This window comes from Heterocephalus glaber, unplaced genomic scaffold (assembly GCF_053883595.1).
Source record: "Heterocephalus glaber isolate CG9 unplaced genomic scaffold, H.glaber_assembly_v1.0 deba00001550, whole genome shotgun sequence".
Lineage (NCBI taxonomy): Eukaryota > Metazoa > Chordata > Mammalia > Rodentia > Bathyergidae > Heterocephalus > Heterocephalus glaber.
In genome coordinates, this window is record NW_028258343.1 from 9,766,081 (window position 1) to 9,791,251 (window position 25,171).

At 39.5% G+C, this 25,171-nt stretch overlaps 1 protein-coding gene across 17 annotated transcripts in view; it reads left to right on the top strand.

Moving 5' to 3' along the window:
* The window catches only part of Utrn (utrophin), a 527,655-nt gene that overhangs the window by 159,246 nt on the left and 343,238 nt on the right, over positions 1 to 25,171 (top strand). For all 17 annotated transcript variants that reach the window (XM_087190253.1, XM_087190252.1, XM_087190262.1 and 14 more), the window contains 6 exons: positions 11,371 to 11,615; positions 11,755 to 11,935; positions 15,444 to 15,589; positions 16,181 to 16,393; positions 22,655 to 22,768; positions 23,401 to 23,556. In XM_087190253.1, the coding sequence (XP_087046379.1) occupies positions 11,371 to 11,615; positions 11,755 to 11,935; positions 15,444 to 15,589; positions 16,181 to 16,393; positions 22,655 to 22,768; positions 23,401 to 23,556 (1,055 nt within the window). The remainder of the gene's footprint in view (positions 1 to 11,370; positions 11,616 to 11,754; positions 11,936 to 15,443; positions 15,590 to 16,180; positions 16,394 to 22,654; positions 22,769 to 23,400; positions 23,557 to 25,171) is intronic.

Sequence of the window (25,171 nt, forward strand, 5' to 3'; positions counted from 1 at the left end):
GTGAAATCTAATAAGATGTTACTTGCATTTAACATCTCTATTTGTATGCAAGAAATTTTTTTTGGTCGTGACTCAGAGGAGTTTCAAAATTAATATTTTTAGTTCTTTCTTTGGTCTAACTTTTTTTAGGGAAGGGGATAGGATACCGAGGCCTGAACCCAGGACCTTTGCATAGAGCTACCTCACAAGCACACCCCCCCCCACCTTTATTTTTTATTTTGGGGCAGAGTCTTGCTAAGTTGCCTAGGTGGGCCTTAACTGGTGATCCTCCTGTCTCAGCCTCCCAGAATGGTGGGATTACAGACCTGTGCCATGAAGCCTGGCTCTTTTTGGCAGCTTTGAAAGACCTTTGTTGTATACTGTATTCCTTATTCTAAGAGTGGTAAATACTTCGGGATGGGGTGTCTTCTGCTACTCTCCTTGACCACTGCTTGAGGTAACCAGGGCAGAATTCTGAATACTAGTTTGAAAAAAATCTCCAAAACAATAATTTTCAACCTTTAGTTTGTGACTTTTAATGGAAATTGCAACTATATACAAATCAAATAGAATGATGTAATGAACCTCCTTGTACCAGCTATCCGCTTTGCTAATTAGTGGAATTCTGGAATTCTTAATTAATTTATTATCACTTTACTCCTCAGCTAGTAAAATTTCCTTATATTAACATATAGAAAACCTAATTGTGCTGTTTAATAAACAGATAAACCTGTGTAACTCACACCGACAAATCACTATGTAAAACATTTCCATCTCTTTGGAAAATTCTCTTAGGCCCCTCTGGATTGGTCAGCAACACCCCCTCCCCTTAGGAAACCACTATTCCTACTGTTTTTAACCTTAGATTATTTTTGTCTTCAGCCTTTCAGAAAGTTTCTTTTATATATATCTGCGAGCTTTACACACACAGACATAAAATGAGTAGCATATGCCCACATGTGTTCATTATATGTTCATTTATCTTGAAATTATGCACATGTATTATTGTCACTCCGTATATTATTAGTAAAGGTTAATTTTTTTCTCTAAGGTTAATTTCCTGCTTTTAAAATCTACCCTGTTAGGTTGTTTTAGGTATCCTGGGTGTGGGCACCCTGTCTGGGTGGGCTCTTTACTTGAAGAGACACAAGCAGACCACAATTCCCCTAAGATGTTGCCTCTTTCAATCACTATAATAAGTTGGGTATTGAATTTATGTTCAGTTCAGTCATAGATTCTTTTGTCTCAGGATTGCACCTGGGACTCGGTATCTGGTATGAATATGGGGTAAATTTCTGAGTGTGAGCACTGTATTTGCTCCAAATCTGTGTCAACTTTTATTTGACAGGCAGAAGTAGTGTGCCAGAAGACTTTACTTTGGTGAAAAGTTGGCCAGAGGTGATATTTTGTAGTGAGAACAGCAGGGAATTGAAGAATGGATGAACTTAGGTCATTCTAACTTAGTCTAGTTTCATGCTGTTGGACAAGTCAAGAAACGCTTTTCTGTCCTTATTTCTGTGTCAAGAAATTGAGAGAGTTTACTAGCTAACTTAGCTTTCACTCAGTAAAACCTTACTGTGAATTGACAGTCCTAAAAAGATATACTCTGGAAAGTGGATTCAGGTGAAAGTGCTTTTTGCAAGGGTCAAGTGCAACATATAAAACGTATGTTGTTTTACAAAGCAGTGATTTTTGTGCCCTAATGTGTGCTTGTCCATTTTCATAGGAAACATTTTGTATGTTGCATTACCGTGTTATTTTCCCTTAGTTTTAGTAGAAGTAAAAATGCATTCACTAGAAGATGATGATACTATTGATTTTTAAAAATTAAAAAAAATTTTTTTTCTTTAAATTTATTGGTACATTTTAGGCATATAATGCAGTTACATTCATCACTGGGACCTTGTACCTGTACATGATGTATCTTGGTTCTTATTTTTCCCCATTCCCCTGCCCTCCCTTCCCTATTTACAGACTTTGATTCCATTTTTTCTCTTTTCTCGTATTTTTTCTTTTCCCTTCTTTTCTTTCCCCTACCCCTCCCACTTCCCCTGCTCCTTTAGACCTTTTCTTCCTGTTTCACAACATCAGTTATACATTTTGATCCGTATTTACACTTTTAGCTTTTCATACCAGAGAAACTACTCTGTATTTACACGTGTGTCCTGTTTATTTCACTTAAGAGTATGGCCTGAATGTGCATTCATTTAGCCATAAATGTCTCTAGTTTCTCATTCTTTATGGCTGAGTAGTACTCCATTTTATAGAAAAACCACATCTTCTTTATCCAGTCTCCAGTTGATGGGCATTAGGGCTGTTTCCAAGTTTTAGCTATTACAAGCTGTGTCACTATATAAACATGGGTGAGCATATATTACTGTGGTATGATTCTTTTAATTGTTTTGGAAAGATACCCAGCAGAGGAGTAGCTGCGTCGAATGGGACTAATAATCCTAGTTCTTTGAGGTATCTCCATACTGATTTCCACAGTGGTTGCACCAGTTTCCACTCCCACCAACAATGGAGAAGGGTTCCTTTCTCCCCACAACCCCACCAGCATTTGTTATTGTTTGATTTCTTGACAGCAGCCATTCTTACTGGGATGAGGTGGAATCTCAGTGTTGTTTTCATCTGCATCTCTTGAATGACCAGTGATGTTGAACATTTTTTCATATGTTTATTTGCTGCTTTTATTTCTTTGTCTGACAAATGTCTGTTCATTTCAGATGCCCACTTTTGGGGTGTTTATATTTGGGGGGGTCTGATTTTTTTGAGTTCTTTATATATTCTAGGTAATAGACCTTTGTCTGAGAAACAGCTGGTAAAAGATTTTTCCCACATTGTAGATTTTCTCTTAGCTCTGTTGGTGGTTTCTCTTGCAGTGCAGAAGCTTTTTGATCAGATGATATTCCAATTGTTGATTCTTTGTGCTAGTTCCTCTGCTACTGAGGATTTGTTCATAAAGATTTTTCCTATGCCAACGTCTTCATGAGTTCTACCTAACTTATCTTCCAGCAAGTTTAGTGTTTCTGTTTTAATATTTAGATCTTTAATCCACTTCAATGTTAGTTTAGTGCATGGTGAAAGATAGGGGTCTAGGTTTAATCTTTGGCAAGCTGAAATCCAGCTCTTCCAATGCCATTTATTAAAGAGGCTATCTTTCCTCCAGTGACGATGGTTGACTCCTTTGTCAAAGATGAGGTAGCTGAGTGTGTCTGGAGTTGTTACTGGATCTTCTAATCTGTTCCACTGTTCCACAGGTCTTTTTCTTTGCCAGTACCATGCTGTTTCTATCACAGTGGCCTTGTAGTATAGTTTTAAGTTGGGGATTGTGATACCCCCTGCCATGTCTCTGTTGCCTAGAATTGCTTTTGCTATTCTTGGCCTCTTCTGGTTCTAAATGAATTTTTGGATTGTTTTCTCTAGATCTGTGAAATATACTGTTGGGATTTCAATCAATATTGCATTGAATCTGTATAGCAGCTTTGAAAGTATGGCCATTTCCACTATATTGGTTCTTCCTACCCATGAACAAGGAATGCCTTTCCATTTTCTTATATCCTCTTCGATCTCTTTTTTCAGTGTCATAGTTTTCAGTGTAGAGGTCTTTTGTCTCCTTTGTTAGATTGATTCCTAGATAGTTCATGTTTTGGGGATACTATTGTGAAAGGGATTGTTTCCCCAATTTCCCTCTCAGTGAGACTGTTATTTGTGTACAAGAATGCTATTGTTTTTTGAGTGTTTACCTTGTATCCAGATACTCTGCTATATCTGTCAATTAAGTCTAGAATCTGTCTTTTGGCGGAGATTTTTGGGTCTTCAATGTAGAGTATCATATTGTCAGCAAATAACGACAGTTTAATGTCTTCCTTTCATATTATTCCTTTTATTTCTTTCTCTTGTCTAATTGCTGTGGCTAATGTTTCCAAAACTGTATTGAACAGGAGTGGTGATAGTGGACATCCTTGTCTTGTTCCTGATTTTAGCATGAAGGTTTTTGGTTTTTGACCATTTAGTATAACGTTGGCTGTTGGTTTTTCATAGATAGTGTTTATTAAGTTGAAATAAAGACCCTCTATTCCAATTTTCTGCAGGGTTTTTATCATGAATGGGTGTTGAATTTTATTGAATGCTTTTTCTGCATCTATTGAGATGATCATATGCTTTTTGTCCTTGACTCTGTTAATATAGTATATTACATTTATTGATTTACGTATGTTGAACCATCTTTGCATCCCTGGGATAAATCTGACTTGGTCAGAGTGTATGATCTTCTTGATGACCCTTTGTATTCTTTTTGCCAGTATTTTGTTGGGGATTTTTGCATCTATGTTTTTTAGTGAGATTGGTCTGTAGTTCTCTTTTTCGGTTGGGTCTTTCCCTGGTTTTGGAATCAAAGTAATACTTGCTTCCAGGAATGAATTTGGAAGTATTGCTTCCCTTTCAATTTCATTGAAAAGTTTAAAGAGTAGTGGCAATAGTTCTTCTCTAAATGTCTTGTAGAATTCAGCAGTGGAGGGATCAGGACCTGGGCTTTTCTTTGTTGATAAATTTTTAATTGTGTTTTCAACTTCACTGATTGTAATTGTGGTGTTTAGAATTTTAAAATCTTCCTTATTCAACTTTGGTAATTCATATGTATCTAGAAATCTGTCCATTTCTTCTGTGTTTTCCATTTTATTAGAGTACAGGTTCTCAAAGTAGGTATTGATGATCCTCTGGATTTCTGCTGGATCTGTTGTGACTTCACCTTTTTCATTCCTAATTGAATAGATTTGAGCCCTCTCTTTCCTTTTCTTGGTAAGGTTGGCTAAGGGTTTATCGATTTTATTTATTCTTTCAAAAAACCAACTCTTTGATACATTATTTTTTTGTATCATTCTCTTAGTCTCCATTGCATTGATTTCTGCTGTGATCTTTATAATTTCCTCCCTGTACAAGCTTTGGGTTTGTCTTGCTCTTCTTTTTCTAGGAGCTTAAGTTTCAACATTAGGTTATTTATTTGAGCTTGCTCTGTTTTCCTAGTGTGGGCAATCACTGCTATGAATTTCCCTCATAGAACTGCTTTCATTGTGTCCCTTAGATTCCCGTATATTATACTGGCATTATCATTTAACTGCAAAAACTGTCTAATTTCTTCTTTAATTTCCCCTGTGACCCATTGGTTGTTCAGGAGAGTGTTATTCAATTTCCATATGTTTGTGAAGTTCTTGCAGTTTCTTATGCTGTTGATCTTCAGTTTAATTGCACTATGGTCTGATAATATACTTGGATAACTTCAGTTTCTTTGCATTTACTTAAACATGTTCTATGAACTAGTATGTGGTCTATTTTAGAGAATGGTCTGTGTGCAGCTGAAAAGAATGTATATTCTGATTTTGTGGGGTGGAATACTCTGTAGACTTCTATTAAGTCCATTTGTTCAAAAGCTTGGTTCAGTTCTAGTATTTCGTTGTTGATTTTTTATCTAGATGTTCTGTGTATTTGTGATAGTGGAGTATCGAGGTTCCCCACTACAATTGTATTAGTGCTTATTTGGTTTTTCATGTCTCTTAATATTTGTTGTGTATAGTTGGGGGGATTAGTATTTGGTGCATATATATTTATGATTGTCATCTCTTCCTCTTGGATTGTTCCCTTTACAAGGATGTAGTGACCTTCTTTGTCTCTCTTAAATTAGTTTTGGTTTGAAATTTACTTTGTCTGTAAATAAGATAGCTATCCCTGCTTTTTTCTGGGTTCCTGTCACATGGAAAACTGTTTTCCATCCTTTTACTTTCAGTCTGTGAGTTCCTTTTTGAAGTAGGTGGGTTTCTTGTATACAGCATATTGTTGGATTTTGGTTCTTAATCCATTCTGCCAGTCTGTTCTTTTGATTGGTTTGAGTTGAGGCCATTAACATTGATGGTTATAACTGATATGTATTGACTTATCATTGTCATATTATTTTCCTGTTGGCTCTTTTTTATTTCTTCCCCTTATCCTTTTAATTTCTTGCCTTGCCTGATGGATTTGCTTTGTTGGGCCTCATGGAGTTATGACCTTCATTGTCTTTTTCTAGGATAGTTTTTAGAATTGTTTGTAGTGCTGGTTTGGTATTCATGAAGTTCCTAAAGTGCTCTTTGTCATGAAAGTATCTTATTTTGCCATCAATTTTGAAAGGTAATTTTGCAGGATACATCAGTATAGGTTGGAGGTTGTTTTCTTTTAGGGTGTTAAATACCTCACCCCAGGCTCTCCTTGATTTGAGGGTTTGTGTTGAAAAGTCCGCTGTGATTCTGATAGGTTTTCCTTTGCTTGTGATTTGTTTCATTTTGTAACTGCTTGTAGTATTTTGTTCTTCTGCTGAGATTTTGGGATCTTGATTATTATATATCTAGGTGTAGATTTTTGTTGTTGTTGTTGTTCATGGCTAGTTGGAGTCCTACATGCCTTACTTATCTGTATGTCAAGTTCTTTTGCTCTGTTTGGGAAGTTTTCTGTCATTAATTCTGTGAACAGTTTTTTTAAATGTCGTTTGTACTTTCTCTTGTTTTTTTGTGGTCTCCTATCAGTCTTATATTATTATTCTTTGCATCATCTAGGAGCTGTTTGATTTCTCATGGTCTCTTACTAGTTTTAAGAAATCTCTCTTTTCATGGTTACTGACCGCCATCCTGTTTTCTATATCTGATATTCTGTCTTCAGATTGGCTCAGTCTCCTGTGTATACTTTCTGTAGTTTTTAATCTCCTGGATATTTGTTTGAATCTGTTTCATGGATTCCATTTCTTTCCTATGTTGGTTGTTCATGATTTCCATTTCTTTCCTATGCTGGGGATTCATGGCTTCCATCTTGGTCCTGAACTCATGTATTTTTTTAATCAGTTTCTGTTCTAGAGTCTCTAATCATGTCTTTCATTCTGCTCACCATCTCTGCAGTTATCTGGGAAATTATTTCTGTTTTGAACTTTTTTAGAGCCTCATTCATCTGTTTTGTTACTTCCTGTGGTATCAATTCAGGCTGTCCAGGTGGTTGATTATCAGACTTTTCCACCTTGTTTCCCCCAGAGTTTGCCTTTATTAAGCTGGAAGTCTGAGATTGTGACTTGCTTAAATGTTTTCTCATTTCTGTTTTTGTTGGTATTGTCCTTGGTTTAGTTCCTGGATTGATACTTCGATATTGCTTATTGTAAGTATCTTTGTTGCTTGTATTTAGAAACTTTATGGAATGATTGCTTCTCAGAGTTGTCTTCCAAATATAGCTGGTCTTAAGGTTTTGAGTCTCTAATGACTCTGGGGCAATCCCATTTTCATTATACCAGGAGGATAACTGATTAGATCAATCACAACACCTTAGCCCAAATGATACAGTCAGCAATAACAACAGTACAAAGTACAGATTAGAAAATGACAATTTGTGGTAGTTATTAATCTATCACTTTAACCGTGTGAATTAAATCGAGGATCAGCCGAAAATATGTTTATAGTGAATAAACTCTTCAATACAGCAACTTTACCCTTTGGAATGGGGACTTAGAAGAAGTTGGGGAGGGAGGGATAGATAGGTAGAAAGATAGGGAAAGGTTAGAAGTGAGGCCAGAGGACACAGGAAGATCATGCAAACTCTAGGGAACTGTTGAAGACAAGAGGAAAGACAGAATGGAAGAACAAAGAACAGAACAAACTATCAGCAATAGGGAAGCTAGAAACTGTATTCACTTTCCTTTGAAACTAATAACAATCGAGAGAAGGAAAAAGAGAAGCAAAGAAAAAGAAGAAATCTGAATTAGGGCAGGAACGGGAACAAAAAGGGAGATGAAAATGTGGAAGAGCGAGAGAGTGAGAGAAAGAGAGAGAAAAGAAAAAAAAAGAAAGAAAAATATCAGAAAAGAATAGAAAAAAATAACTAAAAATTAAAAATGAGAGAAAAAAATAATTTTGAAAATCACAAATGAAAAAAAAAAATGAAGGGCCTCCTTCAGGGTATGTCTCTGCTGTCACAATAGACAACGTGGGCAGCAGTGTGCAGGTCTAAGCCAATGAGTCTCAGCAAGCCAGCAGCCGACTCCTGAGATTGAGGCAGATTTCTGGCTGCAAGTCCCAAGATGTGCTTCCTGTCCTCCTGCAAGGTTGAACTCTGCAAGGCTCTACTGCAGGTTCCAGCTGCCCTTCCCTTGAAGATAGTCCAGGTTCCGATGGGAGCTGGTGATCCCTCCAACTTACCAAGTACAGTGGTCTGGTGTGCCTTTATTGCAGAGATTCTCTTCACTTTTCCAGTGGGCTTCAGTTTTCATCAAGGAGCCTGAGTGAGGCCCTCTCTCTGTTGTTCACTTCTGCTCTTATCTTCTGGAGCTCAGGACAATGGCCTTTATGACTTCCTGTGCCTCTAAGGTGTGGATCCAGGAAGAGGCGCGGCCAGGCGCCTACTTGGCTCTGCTCCTCACCTGTGCCAGAGGCCCGCAAGGGGGTTGTGTAGCGCTGACAGCTCCAGGTGGCTCAGTTCCGGGTGGTGTAGGGCAGATGGCTCCGAAGATTTTAAAAGATATGTTTCTTGTTAAATTTTTTAAGAGATGTGTAGGAAAGGTTGGAAGTGGAGCCATTGATCTGAGAAGAATTTATATGTATTGGGTTTGATTTTCTCACTTCTGGCAGCAGGTGTGTCTGCCTTTTGTTAGTGAGGGAAGACATGTGATTTTTTTTTTGTCCCCTACAGTCTTTCTATTTTATTTATTTATCCAACTTTCCAGATCCATGTATTACTTTTCTCCCTGTGTCTACTGATATTAATCCTGTTGCTATTATAGCACTAGAAATGTTGAAGAGAGGTGAAGGCATAGTTGGGAGATTGTCTACTCCCCATCCTAGGAAATTTGTAATAAATCTTAGAGCATGAATAACTAATGGATTGGAAGATTTACTTACAAAATGAAATATGGCCATCTTCCATCTAGGTAAGGATGTAGAGAAATAACTGTGTTTCGTTAGAAATGCAAATAAAATTCTTTAGTAAAACAGACACACAGATAATCATGTCACTTTTCCTGAAGCCACTTTCACCAAAAAGCTCACCACTGTTAGGTTTAGCATCAGTTTTCTGACCGATGCATTTGAGGAAGCTTTGTAATCTCTCATAGAGCTCATGTGTGTTTGAAAAAAGGAATAATTTGTTGCATTTGATCTTCCTCATGGATACACATGGTTTTCTTGGTTTACCTTATCTTATTCCTGGAAATTGTCCACTAATATAATATGGACTTATATAAAGCAGTGTTTTTGAGTTGACACCCATTATGGTGGCTAAGTGTATAAATTTATGAAAATTGATTGTGATTTTATTGGCCAGCTTTCTCATCACTGGGACCAAAAACCTGACACACACAGCTTAAAGGAGGAGAGGTTTCATTTAGCTCACTGTTTCAGGGGATTCAGTCCATGGTTACCTGGCTCCAAGGCAGAAACATCAGAGTGGAAAAGTATGGTGGAACAAAAGTGCTCAGCTTATGGTGGCCTGGAAGCAAAGTGGGGGAACAGGACCATGGACCAGATATAGACTCTGAGGTCACCCCTGCATGACCCACTGAGACAGCCAGAACTGTGCCTTGCTAATTCCCTAGGCAGCTCCCAAGCCAATCAAGTTGACAGCTAAGCTCACCTGTCACAGTGATCCTGTTTTGTGAACATTTTCCTGGATTATAATAATGACAGGTTGAGAAGTATCAAGTCAACTGAGAGTAAATAGGAGGAATGAGTTATATGTTTTAGATAATTAAGGTTCTTTTATTAATTATTACTAATTTTGGCTTTTGACTTGCCATTTTTTAAGAGTTGAGTGTTCCATAGAAATGGAAAATTTATAACTCTTGATCTCTGGGAGCAAAACAATTATTTTTAAAGACAAAGTGCACTTTTTCTTTTTTTTATAAATGCAAATTGTGTTTTAATCATTATGTGACATCATTGTAGCCAGCAATGTTTCGAGTTTAGAGGAGGAAGTATTTCAATTTTTAGAATTCCTTTGAAGGGGCAAAAGGAGTAGATCATGAAACACGTGTGAATAAATAACTGAAGAAATTTCAGATGCCCTAGTACCTGAAATGAGTGCCTCCTACGAGTTTTCTAGATGAGGGAGGATAATTTCCCATCTCGGGAAGCCATCTCCTTGCTTTCTCTATCTCTTGAATCCCTTCTCATTTGAGAAAGACCTTCTTCCTACTTCTTTTACTTTGCTCTTTATTTATAATTTGGATTTCTCCAATAACAGAAATCACACTATTTAAGCTTGTGGGTCTGATTTATTTCACTTTCTAGACGCAAGGTGCATTTATTTTCCTACAAATGACTCATTTATCCTTCTTTATGGCAGAGTAATACTCCATTGTGTGTAAAAACCACATTTTCTTTATCCATTCATCTGTTGATGGACTTATAGGCCACTTCCAAGACTTTGCTATTATGAATTGTGCTGCTATAAACATGGTATGCACGTATCATTGTAATATGTCTTCAACTCTTTGGAGAAGATACTGAGAAGGGGAATACCTGGGTCTTAAAACTGTTTAAATTTTAACTTTTGGTAGGATGGGAATCAAACTCAGGGCCTCACACATGCCAGGCATGTACTCTACCACTGAGCTACGTCCGCAGCCCCTTCTCTGATATTTTTGGTATTTGTTATCTTTGTCCAGTGTACCCAGTAGGCTCACTGAGGCTTTTTGAACCTGACTGTTGGCTTAATATTCTGTTCATTTCACATAACTGTTTATTTACCAGCAAAAGGATTTCTTGCCATTTATTTTGCAATTCAGTTGACACTGTGGTTTGGTCACCACAGATTTGGGTTGCCTTCCAGCTCAACTAGCCAGCTGTCTCTTAGTTTCTAATGACAGAGGATCTAACTTCTGATGTGAGAACCCCAGACAAGTTCTGGCAGTTGATTTCATTCCCCTGGCTCTGAGTGGCAAGCTGCCAAGAACGGACACTCATGTTCTGTGGGTGATCGAGTGCCTGTGGAGATAGCCATGCTGCTCCAGCTGAGGTTTGAAGACAGCCGCCTCTTTTTTAGGTCAAGGAGTTAAAATAACCCTACATATTTTCCAGATGCCTCCTTGTTTTTGTTGTGCCAAAAGGGACTTTAGAGAGTGATTGGGCCAGGGATTTAGCTCAGTGGCACAGCGCCTGCCTGGCAAGCACGAGGTCCTGAGTTCGATCCCTGGTACAATATATATATATATGTATATATACACACACACACACACACACACACAGAGAGAGAGAGAGAGAGAGAGAGAGAGAGAGAGAGAGAGAGAGATCATGGTATGTGACACGGGCTCATTATTTTGAATATGTTAGAACCAATACCGAGTGAGGTTTGTGATACTAAATGAAGGGTCTGCTTATTTTTTCTGTGCAGAAGGTCTTTCAACAGATGAAATAAAAAATGTTCTGGAGAAGATTTTATCAGAGTGGAAGAATATATCTCAGCATCTGGAAGATCTGACAAGAAAGGTTAAGGTTCAGGAAGATATGAACGCTTATTTTAAGCAACTCGATGAACTTGAAAAGATCATAAAGACGAAGGAGGAGTGGGTGCAGCAACACACACCCTTTTCTCAGTCTTCGCAGAGTTCCTTGCCTAGTTTGGAGGCCTCCTGTCAGGTGAGAGGCCAGGCTTGTCCCACACACTAGCATTCTGTGCCCACTCCATCTAGGAGGGAGCACTTGGGTAACCCACTTGCGCTTTCTGTCGGGACGTTTGTCTCCACGGAGTTACGTGACCATGTTTTCTGTTCTGTAGAGGGAGCTGACATACCTCCTGGACCTCCAGCCCAGAATCGAGACGGTGCGGATGAGCTGCTCTGCCCTCCAGTCCGAGCCTTCCATCCCAGGGTTTGTCCAGGCGGACTTCCATGACCTCGTGGTCCGCCTCCAGGCTGTGAGGGTGGTTTTACAACGTCATCAGCAACAGCTGGCCAAGGGTAAGTCCACTCCCTTGTTTTTCTTGCTCAGTAACTTTAATATCTCCTCTCTCAGTTCACCTTCATCTAAACATTGCTTCAGAAATTTATACCTCAAGTGTACTTGGGTTTCATACTGGTTTCATTCTTTTCCTCTGTGCCTGTGTGGATCAAGGTCTTCAAGTACATTTGGTCTTTTTTCTGGACCCTCACATTGGACTTTAAAAACCCAAGCTGGACCCGAGTTCGATCTCTGGTACCAAAAAAAAAAAAAAAACCAAACAAAAAAAAACCCCAAGCTGCTTCGCTGTGCTCTAAAACTGTGGTATTAGTAGAATATCATGATTTTTATCCATTCAGTTTATTGGTCCATTTTAGGTACACAATACAGTTACATTCATCATTGGGACCTTGTACCTGTACATGATGTATCTTGGTTCTTATTTTTTCCCCCTTCCCCTGCCCTCCCTTCAACCCCTCCACCCTTCCCTATTGACAAAGACTTTGTTTCCACTTTTTCCTTTTCTCATATTTTTTTCCCTTTCCCTTCTTTCCTTTCTCCTACCCCTCCTACTTCTTTTTCCCCTTTAGACCTTTTCTTCCTATTTCACATTATCTATTATACATTTTGATCCTTATTTACACTTTCAGTTTCTTACATGAGAGAAACTATTTGGTATTTACATGTGTGTCCTATTTATCTCACTTAAGGGTATGGTCTCAAACACACATGTGTAAATACCGAATAGTTTCTCTAGTGTGAGAAACTGAAAGTGTAAAAAAGGAGTAAAAGGTATAACAGATAATGTGAAATAGGAAGAAAGGGGGCAAAGGGGAAGGGGAAGTGGAAGGGGTAGGAGAAAGGAAAGAAGGGAAAGGGAAAAAAATATGAGAAAAGGAAAAATTGGAAACAAAGTCTTTGTAAATAGGGAAGGGTGGAGGGGTTGAAGGGAGGGCAGGGGAAGGGGGTAAAAATAAGAACCAAGAGAGATTATGTAAAGGCGCAAATTTCCAATGATGAATGTCATTATATTGTACACCTAAAATGTACCAGTAAAAGGATATACAAAAAAAAAAAAAAAGGGTATGGCCTCAATGTGCATCCATTTAGCTATAAATGTCTCTAGTTTCTCATTCTTTATGGCTGAGTAGTACTCCATTTTATTAAAAAACCACATTTTCTTTATCCAGTCTCCAGTTGATGGGCAATTGGGAGGTTTCCAAATTTTAGCTATTACAAACTGTGCTGCTATAAACATGGGTGTGCATATATCGCTATGGTATGATTCTTTTAATTCTTTTGTTTTGCTTTGTATTTTTTGGTACCAAGGATCAAACTTGGAACCGTGTACTTGCACGGCAGGTGCTGGAACCACTGAGCTAAATCCCTGGCTGATTTTTTTAATTCTTTAGGGAAGATATGCAGCAGGGGAATAGCTGGGTCAAATGGGACCTCTAGTCCTAGTTCTTTGAGGTATCTCCATACTGACTTCCACAGTGGTTGCACCAGTCTACACTCCCACCAGCAGTGGAGCAGGGTTCCTCTTTCCCCACAACCCTGCCAGCATTTGTTACTGGTTGATTTCTTGATAGCAGCCATTCTTTCTGGGGTGAGATGGAATCTCAGTGTTGTTTTCATCTGCATCTCTTGAATGACCAGTGATGTTGGACATTTTTTCATATGTTTATTTGCTACTTTTACTTCTTTGTCTGAGAAATGTCTGTTCTTTATATATTCTAGTTAGTAGTCCTTTGTCTGAGGAACAGCTGGTAAAATTTGTTTCCCATTTTTGTAGTTTGTCTCTGAAGTTTTTTTTGTGTTTGTTCATAATGCTGGGGAAGTGCTCTGTTACTGAGTTACACCCTCCCTGGCCACAGCCCTTAAAGAGATTTTTAAAGGAGAAACAGAGTTGTTTCTTTCTTTGGTCATTCTCAGACTAAAATCTGACCACCCATTTTTGTTTTCTCCAAATGGTTAAAGTTTCAGCAATACCACGCCTCTTTTAAAAGAAATCATATTCCTTTTCTAGAATCTGAAAAATGTTGATGGGTTCTTTTTGGAATAAACCTGGTTTTGGAAAGTTCACTGTCAAAGGTTTCAAAAGTCATTCCTTATAGGTTACTTTTTTTGGTTGTTATTGTCTTTTTTTTTTTTTCCTCCTTAGCAGCTGTTTAAGTTCAGGCATATGTTGTGTTATGTTTTTTTTTTTTGGTGCCGGTGATCGAACTCACGACCTTGCACTTGTGAGCCAGGCACAGTGCCACTGAGCTAAATCCCCAGCTGTTGTGTCATGTTTTGTCTGGGTAGTACATACTCAGAAGCCGTGCATTTACCCTCCGTCTTCCTTTGGCTGGTGTAGACTGGTAGAATGTTAACAGTCTGCATGTGTGGACGTTAGTCACATGGACTTGTTACCTTCTTCCGGACATGCATTTGGACAGCATGTCTTTGTTCATCGAAATCAGTTAACCTCGCTTTGTCAGCCAGCCTCTGGATGCAAACTCTGCTTTCATTGTGATAAGGAGCAGAAGGCAGTTAACTGTGCTTGCTAGCTGGTTGTGTCTCTTTGTGCTTTAAATGTACTCACTTCCTTCCACCTAGTGAAGCTTGTGTGCAACTTTTACTTTAGAGTCGGAAGTCGATGCCAGGCCCTCTGGCTGATGCTGTTGCTGCTTCCTGGATGCTCAGTGCCTCCACACTGTGCATGGTTTGGTCCACATGCCCGAGTTTCCAGAGTGACTAGGGGAGGACCTGTGTTTTCTGGTATTCTTTGTGTAGCAATTACAGAAGAGGAGATTATGTGGGACAAAGGAACATTGTCATTCCCGCTTCAGAGAGACATTTCATCACGATGAAATGAAGAAAAATGATAGTGAGTTAGTTAATATTTCAAACATCAACATCTGCAGGAATGAAGTCATTGTCTGAATCTTAGAAATGCCAGGGGAATGAACTATTTTACTAATGGGGAGCTATTTTAATTTTAGTCATGGAGTCTAACTTATGATGTGTTGGAATTCACTTCCTATATATTGAAGATTAATGATATGTATAATGATGTAGTACTTAGATTCTTAGCATTATTTTCTCAAAGTAAGTGTTTTCATTTTTTAAAATTAATTTTATCAGTACACTTTGGGTATACATAATGATCACTTTCATCATAGGGAATTTGTACCTGTACATGATCTATCTTGATTTTTCTTTTTTCCCCCTACCCCTCCCTTCTCTTCAACCCTTCTCCCCCTACTTATTTACAAAAGCTTTGTTTTCATTTTTTCCCTTCTATTCTTTTGTTTCCTTTTCCTTTCCTCCCCTCTCCCCTCCCCCTGCCCTGTTCTCCTTCCCTTTTGAACATTTTCTTCCTACTTCCCAATACATACCGTCAGTTTTGGTCCTTATTTACCCATTCAGTTTCTCCCATTAGAGAATGCCACATTTAAACAAGTGCATCTGATTTATTTCACTTCAAAGCACAGTCTCAAGGTGCATCCATTTACCTAAAAGTAGGTGTTTTTAAATACACAGAAAGGAAGAGCCAACCTGGACGTGAATATTTGGCAACACTGAAAGCACTGAAAGACGTGCTAAATGATGTAGAACACAAGGCCCAGACCTCTCTCAGTGTCCTCAGTGATCCCGCAGAGGTGGAGAAGGCCCTACACGGAAGAAAGGTAAGTATGTTGCAGAATTCTAGCACGATTTCTGATACTTCATATTGTATATTTCACAAAAATTTTTTAGTGATTTGAAAAAATTGGTCACTTTTGGTTAAAATTGGCCCAAGAATTTCATGTAATTTGAAGGTTAGTGGCTGTAATGTAGGCCCTTTGCTGCAAGGACAGGTGGTTGTGCAATATTAATAGAAGAAAAGTGTATTTTCTCCTTGTATTATCATTAGCCTAAACTTCTCAACCTTTTCATACTCTGCTGAAATATCTTTTATAAGGTAAGGAACACAAGTTGAATTGATACTTTTATTTAAAAATTCAGTGTTGAATAAAAATACTTCTCTGGTCATCTAGTTGAGCAGCCATGAGGCCCTGCCCCTGGCCACAGTGATTGTGCTATTCTTGAGGTTTTTATTGTAGAGAACATTATGTTGCCCACACAAAACTCATGAAGGGACACTGTAACTTGTTTTGATAATTATCCACAATTCTATTTGGATAAATTGCTTTTTTAGGGCACTGTATGTAGCCCACATTATAACATCCGCAGAGCCACATGGCTGTGTGTTTCTAATCTTTCCAAACTTTTTCCAGGCCCTTAGTGAAATCCTTGAGAAGCAAAAACCTACATTACATAAGCTTACAGAAGAAACAAAGAGTTTGGAGAAAAACGTGCTTCCTGATATAGAAAAAACGTACAGGCAAGAATTTGATGGTGCCCGAGAACAGTGGAACAAACTAAAGGCCACAGTTTCCGAGGATCTATGTTTGCTTGAAGAAACGGCCTCCAAACTGAGAACTTTTGAGGTAAATTCAGATCCACCAGTTTATGTTTAGTAGAGGGGAAAGGGTGATCATCATGGAAAACTCAGCTATCTACTGTTTGAGTAATCTTTCTGTTCCTACATGTACTAGGTACAGTTAGTCACCCACTTATGAACAAGTTCTGCTCCAGGAGAACGTTTGTAAGTTGGATGCGTACATAAGTCTGACAAAGTGACTCTTAGGTTAGTGAGTCTGACACAATGAGTCTTAGGTAAAGATGGGCCCGGTTTGCTCTGTTTTTTCTTCCAGTCTTCAAATAGGCTTTTAACTTTTCTTGAATAAGCTGAGTGGGCCTGGACACTGATTCTCATCCTGTGTCCGCACACTGAGGAGTTTCTCCGTCTCCTCCATCACTGTGCCATGCTTTGGGGATATTATCGGTGCTTCCCTGGCGCAGCAGACTCCACATGTTCCACCATCTTGGCCTCGTGCTTTGGAACTGTGCCAACGGCTGAGTGCTTCGTGTTATTAGAATGAGTGACGTCTACCACCTTTTCGCCTTGGTCCAGTCTCTCAATAATTTTCACTTTTGTTTCCATGGTAATTGCTTTGCGCTTCCTAGCAGTCCCCTCCACATCACCACTGCTTTTCCTCTTGCTTCCGGACATCCTGGGCTCTGACTGAGCACTGTACTGCTGTGCACTATTGCCCTCTACAGCAAGCGCACGGCAGCACAACTGTGACAACATCCGACACACACTTGCACTACTTCTGCTATTTGTTCCTATCTCCAAATGTTTGTAATTCGAGGCTTGTTTGTATCTGTGAAAGTTTGCAACTTGCATGGTTGTAAGTCAGGGACTTACTGTACTGAAGTCGGGACTTAGAACTTATCAAAGACATACTTTTAATGTGCTGGTGAGCACGTGTATTTCTTTCTGCCTTACAGAGAAGCCTTCTTGGTAAAGGTGAGCAGGACCTTGAAGATAAGAGAAAATTGCTTAAAAATGGTCAAAATAGAGTTTCAGCACGAGTAGGGGGCGGTTACATGAAATACTTGTAGATTGTAGTGGTAACTCTGCTGGAGTCACAGAAGAGGCCCAGCGAGTAGCAGACAGTTGAGACCTTGGACGTATTTGTGGTAGTGGGGATTGAACCCAGGGCCTTCACGCTAAGCTACATTGTTAGCCTTTTTCTTTCTTTCTTTTTTTGTACTTTTTATGTTGAGACAGAGTCTTACTAAGTTGCTAAGCATTTTGTTTTGTTATTTTGAGGCACGGTCTCTCTATGTATTACAGGGTGGTCTTGAACTCACTATGTAACCCAGGCTGGCTTTCAACTTGTGGGGAATCCACTGCCTCAGCCTCCTGAGTGCAGGGATTACAGGTGTGTGTGATGATGCCTGGCTATATTAACTCTAAACAATATTCTTATTTCCTTAGAGTTGTTTGTTACTTTACTACTCACAGTTCACTTGGAAAAATTTAATATCCTCCCTCCTAAAAGTTATTCGACAATTGTAGTAAATATTCTACAGGTGTGCAGGTTAGCATTGCTGTTCTGTTTCAGTGCTCCAATGCATAATCTTTTAGTCATTTAAGTTCTGTTTGTCTTTAAGGCAGGAGGCACCGTGAGTTTGAGATTTGGTGCCATTTATAATGATGTTTCTTTGGGACATAATAAACTTGTTTACTTTTAAATGAATTTTTATTTATATAAGTAATACAAGCTCTACTTCGTGTCCTTTACACCCTCCTGGTTTCCATCTCCCTCCAAGGGCAGGAGAGGTCTCATGCACAGTGAGGGTCTGTGGATGGCAGGCTGTGACTGTCATTGCTCTCCAGGTGCCTTTGTACCCGTCCATACCTCTTGGTGAGGCTGGAGCAATACAGTCTACATTCCTGGTTGTCCTTGGCTTTGGGACACCTGTGTGGTCACTCTTGTCCCCTCAATTGCTTGGCAGGCCAAGGCACACCCCGAAAGGGACACACTCCGGCCTGAGTGTGGGAGGGGATGGGCGGGGGCTCTCTACCTTCTGGAAGAGCCAGAGTTTGAAAGTATTTTGGGAAGCATCTCAGGGTAGGAAATGCAATGGTAAATCCTTGCTAAGAGTAAAATGCAGTAATAACCACGTATTTAATGCATTAACGTCTTTCTAGGTAACACACATCTGATATAATTATGTCTTAAGTTTTTTTTCCCTCATTTTGAGTACATATTAACTTTACTAGTGGGAATGCTGGTGCATTCTGTGTCTTAGATTTAAGAACACGGTTAGTTTTAGACAGATCAGGGGAGTGGCAATGTTATTCCTTGTCCTTCCTTCTATGTGACAGAACATTTTTTCAAGAATTCTTTGTTCTGTCTTGGGGTAGAAATTGGCAGCCTAATAAGCTGTGGACATTCCAATACCTGGAGGAGGAGTGAGATAAAATGCCAAGAATTTAGCTGTAATTAAGTCTTCCAGGCTGCTGTGGGCCTTGGAATCTTACTGTCCTAAGTCCTAGGTTACCAAGCTTTAAATCTCCTCTGTGCCCAGCTCAGGAGAGGGGCTGAGGTAAGTCTGCAGGGGTTGATTGATTGCCTAACATTCCCTTTCTGTGATCCAGCAACAGGGTATTCTGCCAGGGTGCTTATAAATCACTGCTTTTGATCAGGGATGATCAATGTAGAATTTTAATCATTCTGAAATAGAATATTTGATTTCCCTAAATACCACATTAGTAGTATTTTTGATCTTTACTTAAATGCCTGTGAGTAAAAATAGGAATGAGAAGTGTCTGCCTTAGAGTAGTATTTATAGTTTAAAATTTGCAGGCATTTAAAAATTTAGTAGTAATTCTTACTTTTTAAATTTTGCCTTTCAAGAAATGAGCTCCCCCAAAGAAGTATCTCTGTGTGTGTGTGTGCCTGCATGTGTGTATGTTTGCATGTCTGTATATTCATGTATTTGTTCTGTAAGTGGATGGAGGTAAAGACAAATTGAATACTCATTATCGTATGTTAAAGACTCATAAATGCAGAGCTGAATGCTTTTGAAATGGTAACAAAATGTTTTTTCTTTTGTCTTCTGAGTCCCTTCATATTCTTTGTTTTTCTTTACCTCATGGCTGAGGAATTGACTTGGAAGAGCTGGCTTTGATTGTTTTCAAAAAGCCAAGGAAACATGAGCCACAGGCAGATTGGGACAGTAGTTTCCTTCCAGGGAAAGAGGAGATGGGAGTGTGGAGCAGAGCCTGTCTCCTGTGATTTTCTGCACACAGATGGCTGCTGGTCATCTGTTGGTGATCTTGCCCTTGCCCTGTGGTGTGGCCATAGGGTGAGAGTGCCCAGGGGATCTGCTGCTGCAGGCATTTCTTCAGTTTGGACCCTCCCTCCTTTACCTAACTTCCTTCTGGTGAGCTGCATTTGACCACATTGGGTTAGAGGTGAAAGCGACAGCTCTTTCAAATGGTCACTTTCAAATAATTTCCTCTGAACAGTTAAAGAGAGAATGAGTGTTCGCATTAGGAGCAATTTAAAAAAAATCAAACTGATCTTGTGCAGACACCCCAATTCTGGCTGTTCATTCCTATGGTGTCTATAAACTTAAAAGTGATAAACCTTTTTATGAGATTCATTCATCTTGGTAGTAATAAAGCAGTTGGTTTTGTAAATCTTGTGATTTATTAGGAGCTTCTCTGTGGTCATCTCTGTCCAAACTTGTCTCTGTTTTTTAGAGCAACGAAGCAAGGTTGTCATTTTTCCTACTTTACAGGTGAGCTACTTTTGCTCAAAGAACAAAAGTTAGTTTCTCAAAGCCATGAGGCTTGTCAGACACCGAGCCTGGTGATGTAGGGTTCCCTTTCAGGGTTCACAGTCTTTCTTAGAATTCAGCAAGGTCAGATTCACATGCACAATTTTTATAGTGAAACAGTATGGCTTTTCAGATGCCCATCTGTTGCTTCTGTCACTGCTGAATGACCAGTTGCATATGGCTGTCCCTGTTCATTGCTGTCTTTTTTCTTTTTTCTCATGTCAAAGCATAAGAGCTGGAGAAGGAACAGGTATATGTGAATTGTGTGTGTCTATGTGAGTGAGTGTGAGTCTGAGGGTGGAGAGGAAGGAGGGAGGCAGGCGATGGGTGCCATAATGCTTCTCATTTGCAGTGAACGTAGTTAAGGCTGCATATGTTAGTCAAAGCTGATTGTGATTAAAAACCTCCTTGGATGGGCTGGGGATTTAGCTCAGTGGTTCTAGTGCCTGCCTCTCAAGCACAAGGTCCTGAGTTCAATCCCCGGTACCAAAAAAAAAACAACCCCAAAAATAAAAAAAAACCTCCTTGAAGTCCAATGCTTCCATAGAAATTCTGACGATTCTTGGCGAAGGAAGCTATCATTTTTCCCTTTTCAAAACTAGATTTAATTAATGTCCCAGCTGTACAGTAGCAACAGAGTTGCATAGGCCTGTGTGTACAGTGACAGACATGCTTAAGAACCGAGGGGAGCGAAGCTTGGGCAAAGTGCAGAAGTGACCAACAGGGCTTTCACAGCGGTTCTTGGAAGAAGAGGATGCGGAAGTGGTTGGCAGGGAAGTGTGGTGGAGATGGAGAAGTTGAGCCGCACAAACACTTTTGCTTTCATCTTCATCAGAGAATGGCCATCAAAAGTAGGAAGTGAGGAATAACCATTATTGAGAGTGCACTGGATCCTGGGCTATGATGCACATGGAAAAATCCCTCTGCTCCTTTAGGTGCATCCATCTGCATCCCAAGTAGCAGTGGGATTTTTGCCCATAAACTCAGGGTCACAGCATGACTTTCTGAGAACGGACCAGAAAGCTGGAGTTGGATGAATATCCTAATTAAGGAGGAACATTAATTTCTAAAAGCTAAAGACCTAAAGTAAGCTTGATGTTAGCTCCTGGCAGAGCTGTAAGACAAAAGATCAACCAGAGATCTTACATGTGCGGGAAAGATTTTGATGGCCACCAGGAATCAACAAGGACCCCCTAATATGCCTTGCCCAAACTCATGTCTTTATAGTTTCTCTCTCTCTCTCTCCCTCCCTCACTCCCTCCCTCTCTTTCAGTCAGAATAATAGATTATTAGATACATAGAGTGATAAAATTTCACACTTCAAGGGGCATGCACACTCATATAGTTCAAATCATACTGACATGTTATCATTCTTGGCAAGTCCTGATTTCAGCAAAGTATTTGGGATAATCTCTTATAACCTTACAAAGGGAAGACAGAAAACCAGTTAGTGCAGTAAACCTGCATCCCAAGTTAAAATACTTGGTGCAGTAGTATGTTCTAGAGGCACCATGCAAGGAAATGGGAATGTTTAACCATCGGAAGACTACAGAAAGAAACAATTCCTGCCATCAAATATAATGGGCTTTTTTAAACAGGATGGTAAATTTATTTCCACTTCTAGGAATCAATGAGAAGCAAAAATTTGAAAAAAGTACAAAGAAACAGATAGCTTAACATTAAAGAATTTAAGAGTGACCAGTGATGGTATGGGAGGCCTTGAAAAGAAATGCCCATCACATTAGAACTTAAGTTTGATTTTGCATTCTTTGAAACCCAGTTCCAATGCTACTTGTTCTCTGAAGCCTCCCTGTCTCTGTCTGCCTGTCTCTCTCTGTCTCAAGACTGGAAGCCAGGCTTCGTGCTAGCGAAGTGTCTATCTCTAAGCTACATCCCTATCTTCCAATGGATCTTTCTCTGTGGAGTGTTGTTCTCATCTCCAGTACCATACATACTAATTGGAGCACAGTGGGTGATTAGTAAGTGTAGGATGAAAGAACAGAACTAGATACTGCACCATTCTGGGTTCTCAGAAAACAGGGCATCCAACAGTAGGACTAAGAAAAAACTATCATATTTCCTTCACTGTGTTTTATCTTTATTCTTGCTCTGAGTAGCTAATGTTAGGAGAAAACTTCTTCCAAGTTATAGGAAAGCAAAATATTTTTTTAGCTGATTATACCTAGAAAAGTATTTTTTTCTCTGTGATTTGAATTTTGAATCATAGTTATTGCTCGCATTTAAGCAGAATAGCTTGGTTCAATGGACAGTGTTTTGAGATTTCTTAGAATGATTACTGCACTGCTATGTCTTAAAGATTTTAGTCTAGAATGCAAAAAAAAAAAATCCTCAAAGCTGGAGGGTCAAACAAAGAAATAAAATAAATGAAAATGATATTATCAAAGTTTTGAAAAGTTACTTTTTTTCCCCAATAGTGATATATCTTGAGATGTAGTGGGTTGAATGGCACCGAGTAATATCCGCCTCTGTTATTGTGTTTGATTTAGGCTGATTCAGGAGTCACTGGGAAGTGGCTGGTGGATGTGAAAGACTTCTTAACAGAAGAGCAGGCTGCCCAAGGCGATGACGCTGGTCTGCAGAGGCAGCTTGGCCAGTGCTCTGTGAGTTCTGCTGTTCTGGAAAACCTGCTGGATAAATAACATTTTCTTCTTTTCCTTTGTCATCATTGCCCTTATTAAAATTAGAAGACTATGACATGGTATTAAAACTAGATAAAGAAAGCCTCTTTTGGGTTTATTGCTAATGAGAGGCTGATGGATTGCTCATTTGTAAGATTTTTGGCAATTGTTATTGAATTTTGGGCAGAGAAAGCAAGAGCAACTTTAGTTCCCTAGGGGCTGCTGTCTTATGTTACAATGACAGCCTTAGTGTAATAATTACCAATTGTATATTGCTGTTACTGTGCCACATGGTGAAGCTTTAAGAAAAACATATTTAACAAATGAAATTTGCCAGTGTACTGAATGCAGTTTATGCTTGGTGAAATCATGAGCCTTCTCTAAATTAATTAAAAACAGTGTTCCCCACTGAGAGTCAAGTATTTCCAATCCAATTTAACAGAAGGCTATATGAAGCACCCAGGTGAGATGAATTTCTTAAGACACAGTATTTCTTAAGTAGTTAAAAGTCCCAAGCAGTCTGTTATTATAATTTTGCAGGGATCCAGGCAGATAAATTATGGCATCCACTTATGTAAAAATAAATTCAACATGGGGTTATTTTATGTGTTCAGGCATTTCTTAATGAAATAGAAATAATCGAATCATCTCTGAAAAACATGAAAGAAATAGAGACTCACCTTCGAAGCTGTCCAGTTGCTGGGATCAAAACTTGGGTGCAGACAAGGCTAGTTGACTACCAAACCCAACTGGAGAAATTTAGCAAGGAGGTGAGCTTTTCGATTTTACTGTCTGTGGTTTTGAAGAAGTGAAGACAGCGTCCTGTTTTGATCAGCACAATCAATTTGTAACCCATCTAGTCTGAAAAACAATGGTTCAGAAAAACTACAGCATGGGTGGCCAGCTGGAGAAGAAAGTCCTTCTCCTTTTCCTTCCCCTTTCTTTCTCCTTTTCCTTCTTCTTCCTCCACCTCTCCTCTTCCCTCTCCCCCTCTCCTTCTCCATACCTCCTCCTCCTCCTCTTCCTCGTCCTCCTCCTTCTTCATTAATTGCTCAGTTTGACCCAGGACTTAGCTTTTCTTTTTCTGCCAGCTTTACACATGCATTTATTTCCCTTGCCTCACATTCCAGTGTGTTTATTCAGGAAATATTTATTAGTCAACTGGTGATTAATATTAATTAATACCTCCTGCCAGGCATCATTCTAAGCACTGAGGATGTAGCAGTGGACAAGGAAAAACCCTCCTCTTAAGGAGCTTGCATTCTACTAAGGTGGATGAAAACTATCAGGTAGCGAGAATTAAGAATTAAAGAGTTCAGTGGATTCTTTCATATAGGACTTTAGGAGACTGGAGAATTTGAATGGAAAACTGAGTAATGTAAGCACCAGGCCATGTAGGTTCAGGTATGAAGATGAAGACATGGGAAGAGCATGCTTTAAAGCTCTGCAGTTGGATTGAGCTTTGTTAATAAAGAACAAGGGCAATGTAGCTGAAATAGGGGAAGAGGAGTTAGTGGGCTGGAAAATAGGAATATTTGAGGTCAGAGGGCAGACAGAAGATGGATTCGATATGGTGTTGGAGAGGAAGACTTTGGATTATATTTCAAGTATGGTGTGAAGTAATTGGAGAGTTGTGCGTCGGGAAGTGACATATGATTGATCTTTTAAGGCCACTCTGGTTTTCATGTGGGTAATGTGCTCTAGGAAGGCAAGGATGAAAACGGGGAATACATAAGCGCTTACTTTGGTCTCCAAGAGAGGATGAATCCTTGTACCAGGGAGGTAGTGGTGGAGGTCATGAGAAATAGTAACTAGGCTCAGACTATAGTCTGAAAATAGAGATAAGACTCTTCGTGGTAGAAAAATGAACTGGCAAGGACAGCTCAGGACCTCCACAAAGCTTCTGTTTTGTGTGAGTTTTGGTGCCTTTTCTGAAATAATGAGGACTTGGTGAGGAGAAACTTACTTTGGCATGAATGAAAGGATGCTCTGAGGCATGCAGCTGAAGCTTTTTAGCTCTTGCAGCCTGGTAAGCGGAAGGATGCTAAGGAGGAAGAGGTGGTGAGACAGGTGAGTAGCCCAGGGAATGTGCGGTCCTAGGAGCCAGGGGAAGAAAGTTTTCCATACTGCCCCAGGCTGAGCTTTGACAAGGTGAGGGCTTTTAATGACCTTGGAAGAAAAGATGTGCTCCCCAGAGTGGTGGGATAGGATAACTTTGGAGAATGTTGAGGAGGAAGTGGGAAATGAGCAACAGGGACAAGTATGACCAATTTTGAGAAATTTCTGTCTTCAAGGGAATAGAGAAATGGCGTAGGTGCTGGCAGTGGAGGATCTGAACAGGTTTTTGGTTACTTTTAGTAATGAGATATACTGGGGGATGTGTCA